Here is a 23055-nt window from a genome sequence, read left to right as displayed (position 1 = left end):
CTGCTGCCACGTCGAGGGTTTATTTTTGAGTGGCTTCCTGGGCTGTGGAAAATGTGTCATCATTGTTAGTACTTACTCAGCATCCTGGCCTATCATGGTCATAGCCAAAGAGCAGACTTACTGGGAAATTCAACTCCCTGTCTTCCCCCATCTAGTTCATTGGTGGTGAGAATCCTCCTCTCTTCCCAGCCATGACTGCCCCATCTCCCCTCGCCAGAGACTGTCCAGCCGGTCAACTTTAAAAATGCAGTGCTAGGCAGGCCTCCTAGACTGAAAGCATGTTTTGTTCCAGCAGAACAAAGATACTTATGAGCCTTTCTGCAAGGTCCCTGTGATCACCTCATCCAAGGAAGAACAAAAACTTATAGCGACTTCAAATAAGGTATGTTGGAGGCACCCTTGTGGAATTTCTTTTGCTACCAGAAATGATGGAGGTTCTTCTGAATAACTTTTGAAATAAAAACATGTATAATTGCCTGAGTGAGGCCTGAGAATGGGTTCACAGTGGGAAGCTACAGGTCATCTTTTGTGCCCCTGCTATTGGGTCATGTGGTCCCCCTCTCCAGCCAGCAAGCTATGCTTGTCTGCCTCTTCTGATGCAGGGCAGGGACCAGCCCTATGGGAAGCCAGTAGTTCATTGCATCTGCCTGCCAAGTAACTCTCTTCTTCTTCTTTTAAAACAACCCACAGCCAGCCGTGAAGTTGCTCTACAACAGAAGTAACAACAAATACTCATATACCAGGTAAGGCTTCTGCCAGGAAAGACAGCTCCATTTACTAGGAAAACCTCCACTCACACCAGCCAGGCCCAGCTCTTCTTCGTACCTTCAGATGAGGATGACCCCTCTGTACCTCTCTGCCTGGATAGATAAGTAGACAGATGGATACAGGGGTATAACTCTGAGCTATAATTCACACATATCATAAAAGTCATCTTTCTAGAGTGTACAGTTATTATATTCACAATATGTGGTTTTTATATATTCACAGGTTGTGAGGCCATAACCACTATCTAATTTTAGAACTTTTTCACTGCCTGAAAAGAAACCCTCTATTCGTTAGCAGTCACTCCCCATTTTCCCTCAACCATTGCTTCCCCAACCCCACAGCCCTAGGTAACCACTAATCTGTTTTCTGTCTTGATGAATTTGCCTATTCTGGACATTTTTATGTGAATGGAATTGCATAATATATGGCCTTTTGTGACCAGATTCCTTCACTCAGCATAGTGAGATTACCTAAGAGGTTTTCAAGGTTTATCCATGTTGTAGCATGAATCAATACTTCATTCCTTTTTATGGCAGAATAATATTCCACAGTGTAGACCACATTTTCTTTACCCATTCATCAGTTGATGGACATTTGGGTTGTTTGCACTTTTTGGCTATTGTGTGTAATGCTGTTATGAACATTCATGCAAAGTCTCTATGTGGACTTATGTTTTCATTTCTCTAGGAACAGAATTGCTGGGTCATGTGGTAATTCTATGTTTAATCATTCGAGGACCTGCCAAACTGTTTTCTAAAGTGGCTGCACCATTTTACATTCCCACCAGCAATATATGCAGGTTTCTAGAATGCCATTTGGCCGTTGAAAACATGTGGCTCTAACTCAGGAACTTGAGGGATGCAGGGAAGATTTAATGAGGTTACTCAAGATCTTTAAAAAGACCTAGGATATAGAGTCTCCCTTGGGCAGTGCCATTCTGCTCCTCTTGGGGCTCGGTGAGGCGCTCTCCTCCACCTGGTGCCTGTGCCCAGAGGCTGTCACTCAAGCACGATGGTTAGGAGCACTCAGGCTTAGGGGCCAGGGCTGTCTTTTGGGGGGCGTGTCTGCCATTTATTAGGTTCAGCCTTGAGCAATTACCTAATTTCTCTGATCCTCACTTTCCTTCTTGAGTGATGGAGATTGGAGTGCCTTTGTCATGGGATTATTGTGAGGTTGAAATGAGGTAGTGGAGAAAGTGGGCTCAGTAGGGCCCTGCGTGTAGAAGGGCCCAGCAAATGATGGCAGTTTTTACCAGCTTGTGGTCACTGTATCAAATGCTCTTTTGCAGCAATTCTGACGACAATATGTTGAAAAACATTGAACTGTTTGATAAGCTGTCTCTGCGCTTTAACGGAAGGGTCCTGTTCATAAAGGATGTCATTGGGGATGAAATCTGCTGCTGGTCCTTTTATGGTCAGGGCCGGAAGATTGCTGAAGTCTGTTGTACCTCCATCGTCTATGCCACTGAGAAGAAACAGACCAAGGTAAGAGCCTTGAGAGGACAGTTTGGAGTGGCTGTTCTGAAACACACACCTATAGAACTTCCTTTCACTTGAGCCCAATACAGAGGGAAATGCTTTTAAAATGCTTTGCTTGCCTTGTGATTGCTCATCCTTAAAATATTTATCTTTTAGGCCCTGCAAGGAGCCAAATGTAGGGTTCATCTGGCATTCCTTTAGCTCCCTACCTTGCTGGCTTCCTTCCAAGCACACTTGACTCCCTGACTGGGCTGGACTCTGGGGATGTGTTTTTATATCATCCTCTCCAAACCAGTAGGCTTGACCTATCCTTTGACTTCTCCCACCGTGCCGTTCCACAAAGCTGGATTGCTCTGCACAGTGCTGCTAGAGATCTGGCCCCCCCTTAATTGAATTTGCCTGCCCTTTTGGGGCTCTGCAATTGGGTTTTCTGTCTTTTTAAACTTTTAATTCACACTATACACTCTGTCATTTCTTTAACGTGTCTAAGGGAAATCTGGCTATCCAGTGACATGCAGCAGGTCTGCTGTGGGCCGACGGTCATGCCTCTTGTCACCCTTGCACAGGAGTCTTAAGAGCCTGAGCCTGTAGGTCACTTACCCAGGTTACTATTGTCCCTGCAGCTTTTGGGGCACACAGTTCTGCATGATTCTGTAGCTGACCTCGAACAAAAAGCAAATGAGAAGAAATCATCACATCACAAAGTAGAAACCAGAGTCTCTTTTTTTTTTAACTTATTACTGAAAATTGAAGCCATACACAGAATTATAGTGCGGTGATTTCCCCTGTGCCATCACGCCACGTCAAGGGCCATCAGCTCGGGCACTCTCACTCAGTCTGTATCTACTCCTCCTCCCCAGCACTCACAGGATGAATTTGACAACATATTTTATTCCTAAGCATTCAAAATCTATCCTAAAAGAATAGATATTGTTCTTAAGGTAGCCAAGAAGTGCTAAACACTGAGGTTCTTTTTGCTTTGAAAGATCCCGGGGGCAGGGGGTGAACGAGAATCATCTGCCTCTCTCTCCACATTGGTAAGACATCATTCCCCTTTTCTCCTGTGAACTGTTTTTTTTTTTTCAGGGCTGTGAATTCTTCCTGTAATTAGACCCCCATTCTGTCATGGTTTGATTTTTTAAAAATATACCTGGGCTGCCTCTGCCCTTGGGTAGTAAGAGGAGAGTCACCATATTGATTAAGCTTTGAAAGATTAAGACTTCTAATTTTTAGAGCTTAATAAGGAACAAGGGGATTTAGAGACCGCGTGGTCTGATCCCAACTGTTTCTAGATTAGCAGACAGGTTCAGGAGTGGCATGTTCTTGTGTTTGTAAAGCTAATTAGTGGCAGAGCCAGGATGGAAAGCCAAGGGCCTCTTTCTTTTCTCTTTGTTTTGAGAGAGAGTGTTGCTCTGTCACCCAGGCTTGAGTACAGTGACACAATCATAGCTCAATGCAGCCTTGAACTCCTGGGCTCAAGTGATCCTCCTGCCTCAGCCTCCTGAGTAGCTGGGTCCACAGGTGCATGCTACCACACCTGGCTCATTTTATTTATTTTTGTAGGGACTGGGTTTCACTATGTTGCCCAGGCTGGTCTCGACCTCCTGGCCTCAAGTGGTCCTTCTACCTTGGCCTCCCAAGGTGTTGGGATTACAGGCATGAGCCACTGCACCCAGCCCATATCACTCTCCTCTCCTCTCTCATCTCCACTCTGTTATTGAGCCCTGCTGGTAAGTTGTGTTTTTGTTTGGGGTTGTTGGTTATTGTATTTGTCAGTTCTCAAGTGCTCATTTGGTTTTTCTGTCTCCTTGCTGAGACTCCCTATGTTTCCATTTGCTCTAAGAGCATTGGCCCTTACTTACTGGAACAGGTTAATAATAGTTGCTGCCAGGTCTTTGTCAGGTAATTCCAAAACCTTGTGTCATCTTGGCATTAGCATCTGTGAGTTATTTACCACAGGAGTTGAGAATTTCTTGGTTCTTGTGTATTGAGAAATTTTGATTGTATCCTAAACATTTTGAATATTGTTAAAGGACTCCAGGCCTTGTTTAAATCCTAGGGAGAACATTGATGTTTTTGTTTTAGCAGGCAGTTGACCCAGTTGGGCTCAGGCTGCAAGCTCTAACCAGCCTTCTGTAGTTTGTAGTTGCGGTGACAGTTTGATTTTCAAAGCCTTCAAATCTGTCCCAGCTGTGTGCCATGCTGTGGCCCGTCTGTCCTGGGCAGTATCTCTTGCAGCATTCAGTTCTTTCAGTCTGCATATGCGGTTTAGGGGTAGATCTTGCAGCTGGGTGTGGGTCTAGGAGTTCATATACAACTTCACAGGCTGCTTTCTCAAGCTCCTCTTCTCCACAGTTCTCTAAGCTTCCCTGGAGTCCTCTTCTCTGATCGGCCAGCCAGAAAGCTGGGGGTTTGGTTATTCCCCCTTTGCCACCCACTTTCTGTGACCATGCCTGTATTTTGGGCCCAGGAGCATGAAGATAGAAAAAGCAACCAGATTCTCCCAATCCTGCTGAGACCACAGCTCTTCTCATCAGAAAAGAAGGTTCCTTCCCTCAGAGTTTTGACTCCTGCAGTCTCTGGTTGCTGCCACAGGAATGCTCAGGTCTGGGTGCAAGAAAATAAAGAAAAGGACTGAGCATGGTGGCTCACACCTGTAATCCCGCACTTTGGGAGGCCAAAGCAGAAGGATTGCTTGAGTCCAGGAGTTTAAGACCAGCCTGGGCAACATAGCAACACCCCTGTCTCTACCAAAAATTTAAAAAAAAATAGCTGGGCATGGTGGTGTGTGCCTGTAGTCTAAACTACTTGGGAGGCTGAGGTGGGAGAATCATTTAAGCCCAGTAGTTCAAGACCAGCCTGGGCAACATGGCAACACACTCATCTCTACAAAAAAGTTAGTTGGGCATGGTGATGCATGCCTATAGTCTCAACTACTTGGGGAGGCTGAGGTGGGAGAATCATTTGAGCCTAGGCGTTCAAGGCTACAGTGAGCTATGATTGTGCCACTGCACTCCAGCCTGGGTGACAGAGCAACACTCCCTCTCAAAACAAAAAAGAGAAAAGAAAGAGGCCCTTGGACTCCCATCCTGGCTCTGCCCCTAACCAGCTTCACAAACACAAGAACACGCCACTCCTGAACCTGGTCTGTGAGTGAAGAAACAGTTGGGATCAGACCACGTGGTCTCTAAATCCCCTTGCTCCTTATTAAGCTCTAAAAATGAGAAGTCTTAAAATTTTAAAGCTTAATTAGCCAGATCCCATATCTTTAAAAAAAAAAAAAAAAAAGGAAAGAAAACCAGGATTTCCTCCCAGCCTCTCTGCCTGTTAGACTCTGTTGGCCTCCCTGGCCACTAGGGACCTTCTGGAGGTCTTCTGTCCTGGTGCCATTTCAGGGTTTCAGGCTGCATCAGTGCTGGCAGCAGCAAACAGTAAACTCACTGTTGGGCATTACTCCAAATTCTGTTGTTTCCCCCATCTGCCTGCCATGATTTACTTCTGAGTCCACAGTTAGCTGCTGTGTGCATCCCATTCTGGCTTTGTAGTGTCAGTGAGGAAGACGGGGTAGAGTGTGCCTGCTCCATTTTTCCCAGAACCGGAACCTCTGAATTCCACCCTGAAAGTGGAGTCTAGTCTGATCAAATGTGTGGGACCTGCTTATGTGGCTCTCTTCCTGTTCATCACACCTTAACCCTGAAGGGCAATGAGCAAACACAATGATTTGCCAAACAGCAGAAGGGCTCATGCCCATTTCGTGGGAGTCCCCAGCTGGACCCTGTACAAAAAACTGCTTTAGAGACTGCTTTAAGGTGTGGAAGGACTTCTGTGTAAGGTTGCAGCTCTGTTAGGAGAAGCATATTAGCACTGACCTAAATGGCCATCCAAGTATGGTTAATTGCATTGTCTTATTTATAATTCCTTGATACAGAATGATCTCTAGGTTAAGTTAGGCACAAGAGGAAGACATGTACAACTCTGTGTGGTGGGCCACCTTGTGTGTTTTTTGAAGTGTGTGAATAAATATGTGTATTACACATATTTACATGCACAGAATCTTTGAGAGGGTAAAATGATGAGAAACTGTACCTTTAAGAAGGGAAACTAGGGGCAGGGAGACCTGTTTCTCTGCATCCCCTTGATTTTCTGTGCGTTTAGCACCACATGTAAGTGTTGCCATTGAAAATATCAGTTTATTTAAAAATAATACTGGTGGCCTTCAGCAGAATCCCAGGGGCCTGATTTAGCCTGGCGGCCCTGCTTAAAGTCCAGGTGTTGGCAGAGCGGGTGGGCCATAACTTACCTGCCCTGTATGTTGTGGGAACACAGGTGGAGTTTCCCGAAGCCCGGATTTATGAGGAGACCCTGAACATTTTGCTGTATGAGGCCCAGGATGGCCGGGGACCTGACAATGCACTCCTGGAGGCCACAGGCGGGGCGGCAGGGCGCTCCCACCACCTGGACGAGGACGAGGAGCGGGAGCGGGAGCGGATCGAGCGCGTGCGGAGGATCCACATCAAGCGCCCCGATGACCGGGCCCACCTCCACCAGTGAGCAGGCAAGAGACCGAGCCGCCCTCCTCTCACCGCCCCCACTCCCTGCCGTGCTACGCCCAGATCCTGTGCAGGCTGCCGGGCCCCTTCTGCTTCCCTTGGAGCCTGGAGATACTTTTGTAACAAGCCAGATGATTATTTTGGTATTGCTTGACAAGGCAAATTGATTGTCTTGACCCAGGCGTATGACCCCTGTCGTTGAACAAGCTGTGTCTAAGATCTCTACTTTTCATGAGAATCTGAGACTCTTTGGAGCCAGGCTTTCTCGGTTCTCAGAGGAAAAGTATGAATGAGTGTGAAGTGTATGTGAGAACTTTTGTTTGCAATATTTATTTTTGTGGGTGTCGACTTCCTATATGGGCTTTTTGGGTGACACTCCCTTAAGGGTTCAGTTTGACAATTCTGAGAGTTGTCCTGCAGTTGGAGGCCACCAGAGGTATCTGAGCTCCCTGCTTCCTATTTCATAATCCTCCAGCCCCAGCAGGTCCACTCCTGGTTCCTGTGTGTTTGGCCCGGGCACAATCCCCACTGCTTTGCTAGATGTGCTTTCTGCCATGTGGCTTTGGGCCTAGAGCTTGTTGATAATTGCAGCTTGTGGCGGTGGAAATGTGGCTGAATGAGCGTCTAAATCGTTGAGACCAGTGCAACTTTGGGTGCAAGGCTTTGTTTAGGGAGCAAGCCTTTTGCCACCTTGGGCTGGTCTTTGGCCTGGTGCTCACTGGGACCCCACATGTCTGCATAGGAGCAGAACTTTCCATGGCAGTAAGTGTCCAGCTCTGTTTCTGGTTCTTTCCCCAACTCCAGCCCCTTCCAGTTGTTCTCCTGATTGACCTGACTCCACTCCAGGAAGGCCATCTGACCCTGTGACAGGGATAGCTCATAAACTACCCCTCCCTGGGATCCCGCTCCTCTTCAGCCTCCTTCCCCATGAAGCTGGGCTAACTTTCTAAGTCATTTTGCTTAGAAATTCAGTGTGGCCCATACCCTTTGTCCTCCCAGCCTGGCATCCAGGCAGGGACACCCTCACACCACCAGCCCCAGGGAGCTTCCCTGCTATAAACACAGACCCCCTTGTCTTTGCCTCTGATTTTTACACAGTGTAGAGTGGCCAGCAGTGAACAGGTTGAGGATGTGCGGGTAGATAGATAACTTTGGGTCTGGTTTGTGTCTGTGTTCATGTTTGTTTAAGGGATATGTGTGACTGTGGGTGGGGATGTGCGCTTGTGGGGCACAGGTGGCCCCTGCTGGAGCCCGGCTGGGCGCAGCGCCTATGTAGGACGGGTGTTCTCAGTGACCTACCTCCCAGGCTCCTCTGCGCCTGCAAAGGAACAGGAGTGAGTCGTGACTGACGGGGGTGGTTGAGACTAGACTAGGTAGAGTAGTTACCAGGAGATGTGCATGTGCGTCAGGTGATGGATGGGTTTGTCAAGGGAATCGTTACCGTTTTATACCAAAGGTATTAACATGGGCAGCCTTTGACACATGTATTCCAAAAACGAGTTTATATTTTCAAACGGTTTTTACAGCTTAGACTTTGTACTTACTGCCCTGCCTGTGACAGTTGTATGCCTTCATTTTGTATCCAATAGCAAAGTCTACAGTAAAACTTTAAAACAATCATGACTGAATGTCAAAATCGTGTATTGGGCAGATGCTTTTTAAACTGTCATGTGAGAAACTTTTATATTAGGCCATTTGGATTTTATTAAGTGCTAAGGAAAGAGGGCTTACAAAATAATGTTTCGTAAATATTTTATACTGTTTAAGTGTTAAACACCAACCCTGTCTTTTGGGTTGAGCTGTTTTAGAAAGTCGAAGTGAATGTTGGCCAGGAAAATGGAAAAGCCATTGTATAAATTTTTTTTTTTTGAGGTGGAGTCTTGCTCTATTGCCCAGGCTGGAGTGTAGTGGCACCATCTCCACTTACCACAACTTGCGCCTCCTGGGTTCAAGTGATTCTGCTGCCTCAGCCTCCCGAGTAGCTGGGATTGCAGGCACCCATCAGCCCATGCCCAGCTAATTTTGTATTTTTAGTAGAGAGAGGTGGGGTTTCACCATGTTGGCCAGGCTGGTCTTGAACTCCTGACCTTGTGATCCGACCACCTTGGCCTCCCAAAGTGCTGGGATTACAGGTGTGAGTCACCACACCTGGCTGCATAGTGTTTTAAAGGTTTGTGTGAAGAATGAGTTTGTGGAACAATTTGATTTGCTGTGGCCTCTATGCCTAATGAGCTAGTGTTTCTGGCAGCTCTCTCTACCCTCACTTTTTCTCCAACTTTGCACTTGTAGTTTTGAGTCTTTCTCTCTCTGGAATATGAACAGGTTTATAAAACATTCCATGGTGAACAATTCTGTCGGCTGCATTATAGCCATGAGTGAATAGACAGCATTGGCTGGTCCAAGCTCTGTTATTGAGTATACAAGGAACTGATTTTTCTTATGTTAGCACTAAGGGCAAAAACCAATATTTATAATGTAAGCACTATCCAAGTAAAACATTGGCCCAAGATTTGGTAAAGAGTCAGATTTCATTGTAATGTAATTAACTACAATTTTTTACAAATTGGAACAGCTTTGGTGTGTCGTAATCAAGGGTTTTTTTTGTTGTTTGTTTCAAATAAGCCATCTGATTGTGGTGACTGGGGCCCATGTCCAAGATAATTCCTGGCATATTCTGTCACCCTCCCGTGGGGCGATCACTGTGCGGGGACCCCATTCCCCAGTTAAAGTGTGTCTCTGTACCTTACAACAGCGATTCAGGACCCAAGTGTGAACAACACTCAGCCCGCCCTCTGGAGCGTGTGCTGTCTTTAGGGCTCTACCCAAAGTCACTGTAACAGTTAAGTGTGTCATTAACCTTTGTCTCTTTGCGCCATAAAAAAATGCTCAAAGTTTTAGATGTAGCCACTGTATGTTGTACAAAACATTTGTCGACATGTAAAATCATGTAAAATAAAAGTCATAAAATGCTTCTGTTTTCTGGCTCTTTTCAGGCATGCCCGGCCTAACCAGGCCCCTAAAATCGGTTTACAACAAAGGCAGCGCCCCCCACGTTCTGCCTCAGCCCCTTAAAGTCGCTCCAGGTGGAAGGGAAAAGACGAGTCATGTTTCTGTAGTGTTTGTTTGAATTCAAACACCAAAAGGAAGTCTTGGGGTCAAAGGCTGCCTGGCTCGTGAAAAAGTGAATCAGCTGGTGTTACCACTGATTTGCTATTATGGGGCAGAGGGCTTCAGTTCACCAAACCCAATCCCTTGACACATGTGAGTTCCATTTATTTAAAGCAAAATTCAAATTTCACAGCTTTAGGAAATTTCCTTTACTTAGTCTCAGACCATGCACAGTAAGTCATTGATAGGTTCTTGGAAGCTGAGACTTGAAGCAAAACCATGAGGCTAATGGATGTAAACAAGAGTTAAATTCCTACAGCATGTTGCTGGGCACAAAAACATCACCCAATTTCTAAATAAAGACCAAAGCACTTCTCATATTAAACTGTGAAATACATGAGCTACACGTATATTTAATTAAATCAAAAATAAGATCATATTACCTAAGTTTTGGTGAATCGGTAAGTGATGGTGGTCACAGTCGTGGCCGCATAAATCAGTGAATAAACGCTTGCAAAGGTGAAATTATAAGGAGCCCCTCCCCAGTCACAAGCGTGGCAGGCTCACTACATGCTTTTGCACTGTGGCATTTATTGTCCATTTGTGTGCTCATATGCTTTATATACATTTTTATTTTACAATAAAATTTGTATTCATTCGTTCTCCAACCTGCACGTTCAGGGTTGCAGATGGCCAGAGCCCAATCCCAGCAGCTCAGGGCAGAAGGCGGGACCCACCCTGGACAGGATGTCCTCCTCTCACGGGGCTCACGCACCCACACTCAGACTGGGACCGCATAGACATGCCAGTGCACCTGACACACACACCTTGGGGACGTGGGAGGAAACCAGAGCACCCAGAAGAAACCCAGAGACATGGGGAGAACATACAGACTCCACCCAGACAGTGGCCCTGCCCAGGAATCAGATGTCTTATCAACATATAACGAAATGTTATTTGAGAACTTGCTGTACACAGTATTTCATCATGTCTCAGGGCAGCTTGACAGAGGTAGAGAATCTTGCCCACCCTCTAATGACACGTTGGACTGCGCACTGAACATAGATCCTGTCGAGGGTGTTTAGAATTACGCCTTCGGGTGACCTGGGGTCTGCTTCCAGAAGGTGACATTTTAAATAAGGTGCCACGGGGCAGCTGAGGAGCTGGGATTAGGCTTTGGCCTAACGCCCCTCAGTTTCTTCAGATGTGATCTGTTAGTGCTGCGGGCCTGGTACCTTGAAGAGGTAGCTAACTGAATCCAATCCCCACTTCCCCTGTAGTTTCCTCAGTTGGAGCAAAAATGGCGATGGTAGAGGTCAGACGTCATCCTCTATCAGGACTTCCTCCGGACTGACACCTGGGAGAGAATCACACTTCGGTTTACAGCCCTTCCCCGCTCCCTTTGCGCAAAAGGAAACAGTTATCACCTCAACTGTCACCATTAGCAAGGTGGGTGTGGAGGGCCTGTGAGAAGCCAGCGCCACCTCCCATGAGACAAGCCAGACTTAGAAACTGGCTCATTGAGGCCTGTCAGCCTCTTCAGCCAGAACCAGTCAGGGAGGAAGATGGACTCCGTGTGACTCCAGAGGAGAGAGAGACAGTCTCTGGGGTGTCACTTTTAAGACAGCGTGTAAACTAAAAAGACACCTTATAGTCTACATCCAAAATGATCCTTATTTTAACTTGTCCCCAAAGGAGTTCATTGTGTCTAGGGGCAATTATTTTATATCTACAAAATGATTTTATTTTTTTGAGACGGAGTCTCACTCTATCGCCCAGGCTGGAGTGTAGTGGTGCGATCGCAGCTCACTGCAACCTCCGCCTCCTGCGTTCAAGCAATTCTCCTGCTTCAGCCTCCCTGAGTATCTGGAACTATAGGCATGTGCCACCATGCTTAACTAATTTTTGTATTTTTAGTAGAGACGGATTTCACCATGTTGGCCAGACTGGTCTCGAACTCCTGACCTCAGGTGACCTGCCCATCTCGGCCTCCCAAAGTGCTGGGATTATAGGCGTGAGCCACCGCGCCGGGCCTGCAAAATGACTTTATAGGTAAATCCACTTAAATTTAAATGTGTATGAGACACTCCATGTTCACAGACCATTTTTTAATTAATTTGTATCAAAATTCTTCCTATAATACAAGATACATTTTAAAGATTCAGCTCCCTCTGCTTTTAACATGTCGTTTTTCAGCAAAACTGGATCAAAACAAGCTCCGTGTACTAGCAGCCAGCGAGGACCACTGGGACCCTCAGCCCAGCATGGGCACAGTCAGGGAAGGCAGCGTACTTGTGTGCTCAGGCTAGACTTCTCCCTAACATAGCCATGGTTCCCAAACCTCTGTGCTTGTTAGATCCGTTTTATACCAAAGGTATTAACATGGGCAGCCTTTGACACATGTAGTCCAAAAAGCAACTTTATATTTTCTTACATATTTTTTACACATTTCTTACATATTTTTCTTACGTTTATATTTTCTTGCATCCTGAAGCCTAAGCCACACCTCCAACCAATTAAGTCTCAGTATCTGGGTGGGACACAAGCGCATTGATTTCCACGTGGAGGGAAGTTATGGATAGTTATGGATAACTGTAATAAGCGTAAAGCCTTTATCCAGTGAAAAGTTAGACTCTGCTATTTGGGAAGTGTCTCATGTCAGCTTCCGGTTCACTGACAAGGATGGTAAGCTTTTTTTCTTTTCTCATTCAGTGTTTAGATGTGTATATCTCTATATCAATTTCTTCCTGTCTTACAGATGTAGAATTAGGAATAGAGGGCAGAAATGAACTATTAATAGCTTATGATTCCAGTCAATCTACAGGACTGAAATTGGTAGAACTTTAACTTATATTCTCATCTAAAACGGCTTACTTCCCTCCCAGAGACGGCCACTCACCACTGTTAATTGTCCATTTTTATTTTTATAGACTTGTTCTTCCGGTCCAGTGTCGAAAACTATTGTGCCTTCTTTTCCCGGACTAATAAAAAACTGTAAACTTAAAATACACAAAGTGACACATTACTGACATACTGTATTTTCTTCTCTCAACCTTTGGTCTGCAGAAGAAATTCACTTATTAAATTCTACTAGTTTCAAGATCAAATTCCTGTTTTATTACAGTGTTTTATTGCATATTTGAGGAAAGGAAGAATGCTGTTGCCACAGCTGGGCAACTTACATGCTTCTGTAGTTACCGTGAGATCAAATGAGCACATTCAGTTCTTCAAAGGGCCAGTTGATGTCTATGGAACTACTTCCATATCACACTGAAACTCTGAGGGGCTGAGTATTCCCTCAGGTACAGCAACACAAAGACAACACATTTCAAAGCACTCAACTCTCTCTCCTTATTCCACCTACAAATGTGCTCTGGTTGTTAAAACTTGGAACAGCACAGGATGAGGGAAAAGAAACAGCTCTCCAGGATATCCTGCCTTCACTGACTTCATTTCTCTGAAGGCCAAGATCCCAGGGATGAAGACGGAAAAAAGTTACTTATGGGAAGGGGCGAGGATGTAACACTAGAGGCTTCTCACCCCTTACTGGTAGAGATCGTGCTTGATTATGTTGGAAGCAGGAGGCAAGCAGGAGTGAAAACAATATTTGCATCTTTCCTGATCTGTAATTTTTTTTTTTTTTTTGAGACATTGTCTATCTCTGTTGCCCAGGCTGGAGTGCAGTGGTGTGATCTTGGCTCATTGCAACCTCCGCTTCCTGGGTTCAAGGGATTCTCGTGCCTCAGGCCTCCCAAGTAGCTGGGATTACAAGTGTGCACCACCAAACCCGGCTAATCTTTGTATTCTTAGTAGAAACGGGGTTTCACCATTTTGGCCAGGCTGGTCTTGAACTCCTAGCCTCAAGTCATCTGCTCACCTCAGCCTCCCAAAGTGCTGGGATTATAGGCATGAGCCACCACGCTCGGCCTTAAGAAACATTTTAACATTGAATTACTTCCTGAGCTGAAGATGAAGCCACCTACCTTCCTTGAACAACATTGACAATGTTCTCCTTCTTAACCAGCATGACGAGTTTAGTAACTGCTTCAAACACATGTCCACACTGCAAAACGGCATCCCCCTGGGGTGGGGAGGAGACAAGGCATAATTTCAGTATTCACAGCTTAAAGAAACAGACACTCCAATAGAGAAGTTTCACGGTGGTCAACTTAACATTTTGGCAGTGTATTGTTTCTGTCTTTTAGTAGAGACTGGTGGCTGTCAATTACCTTTTGCTTGCTGTCCTCTGGTGAAACATGAATGACTAAGATTCCATCACTCAGATTGCTAGTGGAGACACCTTAAGACAGATCCAGAGTTAGGAGCCAAGAACTAGAGAGCTTGACATTAGTACAGAGGAAGAAGAGATACGCCCAGGGGCTGCCCAACACCACACTTCATTCTCCTAGCTGGGCCCAGAAGGATGAAGGGCATACTGTAGAAATCTTAGCCTGCTAGTGGGCTCTGATCACCGTGGAAGCAGACTATTGCCCAACCTGGGTACTTGAGTAAAGTGGTGCTATTAATATTTATGCCAGAATAAGGGTGCAGTCCAGGCTGGGCAATGCTAGGGGAGGAGGGCAGATGGTTTTTTTTGTGTGTTTTTTTTTTGAGCCAGAGTCTCACTTTGCCGCCCAGGCTGGAGCGTGTGGCACAATCATAGCTCACTGCAGCTTCGAATTCCCAGGCTCAAGTGATCCTCCTGCCTCAGCCTTCCGAGTAGCTGAGACTACAGGTGTGCATCACTACCCCGGGGTTTACGGGCACCCTACACTTGTGTTTCCCATTTGGGAGCTTCATTACTGGGCTTTCCAGTAGTTGAGTCAACTCAGTGCATTGTTTTAAGATTGCCCACTTCTTACCTTTGAGAGCTGAGTACTCTATTTTCTGCTTGATTTTGGCAAGTTCCACCACGTAAGCTGCTTTCTGAGTAAGAATGAGTTGCCGCTGCCGTGCTTTGAAGCCTTTTCTGTCATATTTAATGACCGGGACACCATACTGCAAGGGGAAGGTGACTTCACAGGGGAAGGTGGGGCAGAGTACTGAGTTTCTTGCTACTCAGACCCCGGTAAAGTGATGTCAAGCATTTAGAAAAGCTCAAACAGATTTTGCGTGTATATATGTGTGTGTGTGTGTGTGTGTGTGTGTGTATATATATATATATACACACACACACATATATGTACACATATATATGTGTATATATACATATACACACACACACACACACACACACATATATATATATATATATATATATTTTTTTTTTTTTTTTTTCCTGGCTCTCTGCATGATGGGGATTTGGATCCCTAGCTCTGCCTACCTGCGTTGCCCTCTGAGGAAGTCAAGGCTATGGCTACCTGCCTTGCAGGTCTGCTCTGACGGTCAGAGATGAAAACTCTCACAGCCACAGTGTAATCCAGTCCAGTCACAGTGGCTTCTATTCCCCAGGGAACCAAAAAAAAAAAAAAAAAAGGGCAGAGCAGACACTGGCACACACGATCACCAGGGCTTCACCTGCTGCTGCGTGCCAGGCAGCAGCCTGAGCACCTCTTGCCCACCGACTCATTCATCCTCTCAGTAAACCCATTATCCTCATTCACAGAAGATCAGAGGCACCAAGAGCTTAAGTGACCTGCCCAGGATCTCACGGCTGCTACGTTCAAAGCAAGTGTCAGTGCCCAGGCACTATGCCACACTGCCTCTCACCAATAAGGGGGTGTTTCGTGATTAAGTTCATGGTTACACTTCATTCAATTTTGTAGGAAAGCAAACCAAGACAGTTTCTAGGGTGACGGAGGGATCATGAGAACAGCAGCCATTATCTAATCATCATTTGTTCCCCATCATCTTAGTTAATACCCAAAGCATCACAGTTGAGAGCCCCGGCTGCCCAGCTGCACCCCTGCATTTAAATAGTGCGCCCTTTATGGAGAAAGGGGACCCTGCTCTTAGACTCGATAAGGGAATCCTGTTTGAGACTGAGGACACACATCGCCTTACCTGGATTTTCTCATGGCTAATTAGCTGAAGCACTTTTGGATTAATGTCTCCTTCATCTAGAGAGGGAACCAGAAGGCCATGAATCATCACTAAAGTACCAATCCCGTGGAAAAGTCATTGGCATCTGCTAGTTTTGTTATGCATCTCTGTGCTAAGATCTCAGCTGGGGAAATAGCCATCAGGAAATGCTGCAGAGTTGAGCATCTGCCTTTGACTTATTTTTTTGGAGACAGAGTCTCGCTCTGTCTCCCAGGCTGGAGTGCAGTGGCATGATCTCGGCTCACTGCATCCTCCGCCTCCTGGGTTCAAGCCATTCTCCTGCCTCTGCCTCCCGAGTAGTTGGGACTACAGGTGGACACCACCACGCCCTGCTAATATTTTGTATTTTAGTTGAGATGGGGTTTCGCCATGTTGGCCAGGCTGGTCTCGAACTCCTGAGCTCAGGCAATCCGCCCACCTCGGCCTCCCAAAGTGCTGAGATTATGGGCATGAGCCATAATCTCATGCCACCCCACCCTTTAACTCCTTTTAGAATTGGAAAGCCAAGTACATAGGCTGGAAAATGTACTTACCTATCCGACTGTTGACAAAGGGTTGATTTAAACTTTCTGTGTAGCCGTCTTTCCTTCCCCTGAAGATTTCACTTGTAACTACCTTTTGCTGCATCTGGTAATACACAATTGAAAGTATAAAAATGGTAGCCACAGGCTTCTTTGGGATAGAAGAGCTCTAGACCCATTGAGGTCACATCCTTTGCTGGATAAACTGTGGGAGCCTTGTTACCCTGGAGCATACAAGTCCGAACACCTTCCTGGCTTTGGCCAAAACGCCCTGAAAGTCATATTGGTAGAGACTGGGTTGACGTTTCTGCTCGTTCCCTTACTACCTTCCTGAAAGTGGATTTTCCAGAGTTCCCAGAGCAGTTTCTTGTAGATCAGGGATTGGGAAACCACAGCCTGCAGGCCAAACTCAGCCTGCTGTCCCTTTTTGTAAGTAACGTTCTACTGGGACAGAGCCATGCCATTCATGCACACATTGTCCATGGCTGCTTTCTCACTGTGGCAGCAGAGTTGAGTAATTCCAACAGAGAAGGGCCACAAACCCTGAAATAGTTACTCTTCTAGCCCTTTACACAAAAGACCCGCAGGTTAGCACGGTGAAAAACAGATCTCCAGCAGAAAGGGGTCTACATTCTCTGCTCCGGTGGATGGATGGCAGGAGCCGTTGCGATTGTGTTCCCATGGTAACAAAGGGAGCCATGCTGATTACAGTAACAGCTGGCATTCATCCAGGGCTCTCTGCGGGTCTACCTGCAATTATCTTGAACATTTCAAAGCATGGGACTAGCATGACCCCCGCTTATAGGTGAAATGGTGGATGAGGAGGACTGACACTCAGGACCCACTCTTGCACCCACCCCCACCACCGGCCACCGCAGACATCATGTCCCTACCATCGCTTTCCGCTCAGCTGTGATCCCGCGGCAGTACTTCTGCACCAGGTTCCTCATGCACATTTTCCTGAGCAGATCTGATGCCTGTGTGGAGAACACACTTCTTTCCACTTGCCTCACTCACTCCTTGTCTGGGGCTGTGGCGATCAAAATGAAGCTTTAAAAAAACACTGCTGAATTCAGTTTGATTTCAAGCACAGTGTTAATATTTTATATTTTATAGTCACAGCAGCTAACCTGATCCTCTCCCAACTTTTTGCTGTTGCTTAACGAATGATTCTCAAACTTGAATATGTTTATGACTCACCTGCAGAACTGGCTATAATGAGATTCCTGGAGATTCTGACTCAGTGGGTCCAAAGTGGAGCCCGGGAATCTTACAACACCCCCACCTCTAAGTTCCAGACACAGAGGGTCCTCAGACCATATCTTGAGGGATGCTATTCTAGGAAGGCTACGTCAGGAATAGAAATGATTCGAAAGTACTCTGTCGGCTGGGCATGGTGATTCGCACCTGTAATCCCAGCACTTTGGGAGGCTGAGGCGGACAGATCATTTGAGGTCAGGAGTTCGAGACTAACCTGGCCAACATGGCAAAACCCCGTCTCTACTAAAAATATAAAAATTAGCCAGGCATGGTGGCGGGCGCCTGTAATCCCAGTTACTCAATGGGGCTGACACACCAGAATCACTTGAGCCTAGGAGGCGGAGGTTGCAGTGAGCCAAGATCGCGCCACTGCACTCTAGCCTGGGTGACAGAGCAAGACTCCATTTTGGAAAAAAAAAAAAAAAGTGCTCTGTTTAAGCAACCTCCAGTGACTTTATAATGCTACTAAGGACATCGCAAATTCTGAGGAGTTCAATTTCTTGTGCAGCATCCTTGGGAAGAGGGGCTTTGCCAGGGCAGCCCTTTCAAGCCAAAGGGAGGCAGCACAAAGACATACAAGAGTTAAGCTTCATCAGTGCCCGTGTTACTTACAACACTGGAAATCCCAGATTAGTCCTTACATTTTCCAAGATGCCAGGAGGCCTCAGCCAGCTCTTGTCCAGGACAGTCTTTGGAAGGTGATACTGGAGATTCAAGATGTAATTCTTCCGCACAAACATGATAAATTCCTCGTTGTCAGGACAGAGGGGTTTGTTGCGACTGATGAATCCTTTAATGAACCTAAAAAGGAAAATGTTTTCTTACTTTTCTGGACCATTTCTTCACCGAGGTTTACATTCTCTTCCCCCTTCTTTGATTCAGAGGCGGCCAAAGTGGTAGAGGCTGTGGAGATGACCACATAGGCCAGAGGCCTGGAATGTAGGCCACAGGCCAAATCTCCCCCACATATATGTTCGATTTCACCCACACGGCCTTTTGTTTTGTTTTGAGGAGCTTTAATTAGCTGCCAATTTAAAAAAGTTAGGAAGCAGGGCATAAAAGCCAGATTTCAAGGCTGGGCATGGTGGCTCATGCCTGTAATCCCAGCACTTTGGCAGGCTGAGGCAGGCGGATCATTTGAGGTCAAGAATTCGAGACTAGCCTGACCAACATGGTGAAACCCTGTCTCTACTAAAAATACAAAAAATTTAGCCGGGCGTGGTGGTGTGTGCCTGTAATCTCAGCTACTTGGAAGGCTGAGGCAGGAGAATCGCTTGAACCTAGAAGGCGGAGGTTGCAGTGAGCTGAGATCACACCATTGTACTCCAGCCTGGGCGACAGAGTGAGACTCCATCTCAAACAAAAAAACAAACAACAACAACAAAACCCCAAAAGCCAGATTTCAGCATTCCTTGAAAATTCAAGCCATCTGGCTACATTTCCCCACAGCAGCAGTAAACTGGAATGGGCTAGTTACCGCCCCACCTTGAGGTAGACTGAGCATTCCAGTTTGCTGCAGTCTCCACCATGCCCTGTTGTCTTATCCCAGCCCATGAGACTCACTCACTTTACCTGCCTGGCATCAGAAGGCTGACTTTGTGACTGTTGAGCCAGGCTAAGAGAAATTCCAAATACATTGAGTTGTGATCACCATCAAATTCAGCTCAGAGCAAAGGGATGGACCTGAATTCCTAATGGCATTCTGAAGGGAGTTTTTCCTTTCTGCACAAATCAAAAAATCACAAAGAACTCATCTACCTCCATGACCATCCCTGCAGGGTAACCAGCGTTTAGTGACCTGTCCTCTCTGTTGTACCTGAGAACTTACTTTCTGATAATCCGCACGGCCCGCTTTCTCCTTTGGATTGCCTTCCGAGCCAGGGCCCCACGCCAGTGGGCTTCCAGTTTGATGGCTGAAAGAGTTCACTGCTGGCATTAGAAGGTGAGCACAATCGTATGGAAATACAGAAGGCTTTTCCAGAAGGCTTTGTCCATTCAACAAACATCTGGACGCCCACCACAGCACTCTGTTAGCCTCAGAGATGGAAGGTCGGATGAATGTCATCAGTTCTTACCTGGGAGTACTCAGGCAACAACTGAACCAGGGGGAGACAGAACAGAGGGGGCTATGGAAGGTTTCTAGGGAAGCCCTGAAATTACATGAGGGAGTCATTTTCCCAGGGTCTTTTTCAGCCACAGCAATGGCACTTGTGATGGTACAGATTAGTCTTACCACCATGTTTAGTCTCACTGGGGTTTACTTTTAGTTGTATACATTTAAAAATTGGGGTACACAAGCAAACTAGGGCACATAAAACTTAGGTTCTGGCTTATTTCCCGATTTTTTTTTTTTTTTTTTTTAAGACAGAGCCTTGCTCTGTCGCCCAAGCTGGAGTGCAATGGTGTGATCTTGGTTCACTGCAACCTCTGCTGCCTGGGTTCAAGCAATTCTCCCACCTCAGCCTCCCCAGTAGCTGGGATTACAGGTGTGCACCACCACGCCTGACTAATTTTAATTTTTTTTGTATTTTTAGTAGAGACGGGGTTTCGCCATGTTGGGCAGGCTGATCTTGAACTCCTGACCTCAGGTTATCTGCCCACATCAGCCTCCCAAAGTGCTGAAATTACAGGTGTGAGCCACCATGCCTGGCCTGTTTCCCAGTTTTTAAATGCTCTTCAGATTTTTTAAACGCTTTTCTTCGAATCCTCAGAACAGCATTGTTTCTATTACAAAGACAAGCAACTTGAATCAACCCAAACGTCCATCAACAGAACAGCTAAGTTGTGGCATACTCATAGCTCAGGGGCTGGCCCACTACAGCCTGCCAGTTGTTTATGTAAATAAAGTTTTATCTCTACACGGCCCTGTCCATTCATTTACATATTATCTAAAGCTACTTTCCTGCTACCATGGCAGACTTGAGTTACTGCGACGGAGACCATAAGACTCCCAAGTCTAAAATACTTCCTATAATGCTGACCTCTGCTGCTATAGTGGAATACTATGTAGCTATCAGCAAATGAATAACTAAATCTACGCACATCTCCTGGTTGAATTTCAAAATCAATTTGGAGTGCAAAAATGTCACCCAAAATACCAAGAGTATAGTTAAGTTTAAAACATGCTAAATTATAAATAGATTATTTAGAGATACATCCATAGATAGTGAAACTATTGAAAAACAAGAGACTGATTAATGCAAAATTCAAGAGAGTGGTTACTCTCAAGAAATGTATGCGTGTGGGTGGGAGTGTTGTTTGAGAACATGACTGGGGAGGGACAAAAAAATGGAAAGGCTTCAAGGGTACTTGTATGTTTGAAACTTTTTCAAAATTTATTCTTTTATTTTTTTGAGACAGGGTCTCACTTTGTCACCCAGGCTGGAGTGCAGTGGTTCCATCGTGGCTCACTGCAACCTCCACCTCCTGGGCTCAAACAGTCCTCCTGCATCAGCCCTCCAAGTAGCTGGGACTACAGGCATTAACCACCATGCCTAGCTAATTTTTGGGTGTTTTGTTTTGTTTTGTTTTGGTAGAGACAGGGTTTCACACCATGTTGCCAAGGCTGGTCTTGAACTCTTGAGCTCAAGTAATCCACGCGCCTCAGCCTCCCAAAGTGCTAGGATTATAGGTATGAGCCACTGCGACTGGCCCACAAAATTATTCTTTAAATGTACACATATTGTAGGACTAATAAAACATGCCTGTGGAACACATACAGGCCACTATGTTATAATCTCCAATCAATAAGGTAAAAATGAGAAGAGGCCCCAGAAATGGACCCCAAGATAGCGCCACACAAGGTTTTAAGGATGAGCAGGGGGAGAGAACTCACAAATGTGCCCCCAGGTGCCAAGCAGATGAGAAAGAGAGCAAACTTATTTGTTTCTATTTAATTCTTACCTGCTTGTCTTTTTTTCACGTATTCTCTCCTTCCTAGGCAGCATTTGTAAGTGGCTTGGATTCTTGCAACTTAAAATAAAACAGACGTTTTGGTGAAATGGCTTTGCATTTGTGCGTCTTTGTGGTTGTGACCTCCGGGGGTGTTTGGGGGCCGATGGAAGGGGGCATCAAAGGCCTGTGGTGTAGTGATGTTTCAGGAAGCTATTTCAGCACTGCAGACCTGAGAGCTGGCTGGTTACATGACGCCTGGCTCCCAGATGCTGCCCGGGAACTGGAGTTTCCTTCCTGCCTTTCCTTTTCCCAGGGCAAGGAACAGACCTAGTGCTACAAGCCCCCCCAGTTCCATGTCAGGCATTAGATTTCATTCTCATACGCCACCCCACAAGGCAGGCATCATCAGCATGTTTTATAAATGGGCACGCAGGCTCAGACAGATGGTGAAGATGCTTGCCGGGCAACACAGCTAAGGAGGAGCATGAATCCAGGTCTGATCAGAGAACGCTCTCCCTCGGTTTCTACATCCTGCATCCACCCGCTCCACACAGCAATTTAGGTCCTATCAGAGGCCAAGCTCATCAAGAGCCTTGCAGAGCAGCCACGTCCTATTCCCCACGAGCTGGTTAGAGATGCTGGCTCAGGCCCCACTGGCCTAACTGTGGCCCTTCAACCAGATCCCCAGCCATTGGTGCCCACTGCTACGGAGGTCAGAAAATGAGACCACCGAGCCTTGAAGCCAGACAAACCCAGGTTCAAACCGCAGCTAGGCTGCTTACTTGCTGTGTAGCCTTTAACAAGTTACCAACACCTCCGTGCCTCAGTTTCCCTGCATAGAAAGCGGAGACGATAGCACCTATGTCACCTCCCTTACAGGTCTGTTCTCAGAACAGAATGAGACCACGGTTTAAAGGACTTAGTGTTCACCTGGCGCACAGCAGGCCCTCAAATGACTCAAGCGTAGTTCTTGACAGACCGGTTACATTTCAAAGGAGACGCTCCCTCCCCCCGCAGTTTTGATTTTTTACTTTTTGCATTTCCCCATCTAACTTTTCTCATTGACCATTCCCAGCAAACACCCAGGCTGCAGGCTTTGAAGCTAAACTTTCCAATATCAGACACGCAGACAAGTGAAGTTTTGGAAACTTTAATTTAAAGGGGCTGGTCTCTCACGGTTTTACACCCTAGTAGTGAACAACAGAATCTGATCCAAACGAGAACTGAAACGGCGGAACAACGTTTATATATCTGCCTGCATCTGTGACTGACCTCCAGGCACTCATTAAAGCAGAAACTCACAGGGATCTTATCACAATCCCATATCTCGTTCCTAGTTTCCAAAGCGAATGCTTCTAACACTATATCAAACACCCATGTTTAAGATTTACCCCCAAGCTCTACTTGTTCATTTCATATTCTGTTGAAATCGGG

General features: G+C 46.1%; 2 protein-coding genes across 4 annotated transcripts in view; one reads left to right on the top strand and one right to left on the bottom strand.

The window, feature by feature from the left end:
- Nucleotides 1–9767, top strand: part of KCTD10 (potassium channel tetramerization domain containing 10) — a 28784-nt gene extending 19017 nt beyond the window's left edge. For 2 of the 3 annotated variants that reach the window (XM_004053868.5, XM_063694297.1), the window contains exons 4-7: nt 293–382; nt 691–743; nt 2057–2252; nt 6573–9767. In XM_004053868.5, coding sequence (XP_004053916.2) covers nt 293–382; nt 691–743; nt 2057–2252; nt 6573–6797 — 564 coding nt within the window. In that variant the 3' untranslated portion in view covers nt 6798–9767. The remainder of the gene's footprint in view (nt 1–292; nt 383–690; nt 744–2056; nt 2253–6572) is intronic. The other variant, XM_019038745.4, reaches the window with a different exon arrangement.
- Nucleotides 9768–10518: 751 nt separating this feature from the next.
- The window catches only part of MYO1H (myosin IH), a 59140-nt gene continuing 46603 nt past the window's right edge, over nt 10519–23055 (bottom strand). Inside the window, exons 21-31 of the mRNA XM_004053867.5 lie at nt 21631–21699; nt 19556–19640; nt 18369–18528; nt 17361–17444; nt 16480–16573; nt 15908–15963; nt 14767–14902; nt 14134–14204; nt 13888–13985; nt 12804–12903; nt 10519–11261 (exon numbers count right to left, since the gene is read on the bottom strand). Coding sequence (XP_004053915.4) covers nt 11238–11261; nt 12804–12903; nt 13888–13985; nt 14134–14204; nt 14767–14902; nt 15908–15963; nt 16480–16573; nt 17361–17444; nt 18369–18528; nt 19556–19640; nt 21631–21699 — 977 coding nt within the window. The 3' untranslated portion in view covers nt 10519–11237. The remainder of the gene's footprint in view (nt 11262–12803; nt 12904–13887; nt 13986–14133; nt 14205–14766; nt 14903–15907; nt 15964–16479; nt 16574–17360; nt 17445–18368; nt 18529–19555; nt 19641–21630; nt 21700–23055) is intronic.

Source organism: Gorilla gorilla, chromosome 10, assembly GCF_029281585.2.
Source record: "Gorilla gorilla gorilla isolate KB3781 chromosome 10, NHGRI_mGorGor1-v2.1_pri, whole genome shotgun sequence".
Lineage (NCBI taxonomy): Eukaryota > Metazoa > Chordata > Mammalia > Primates > Hominidae > Gorilla > Gorilla gorilla.
The sequence above is the reverse complement of the archived record's forward strand: the minus strand, read 5'-3'. Positions and strand labels throughout refer to the sequence as shown.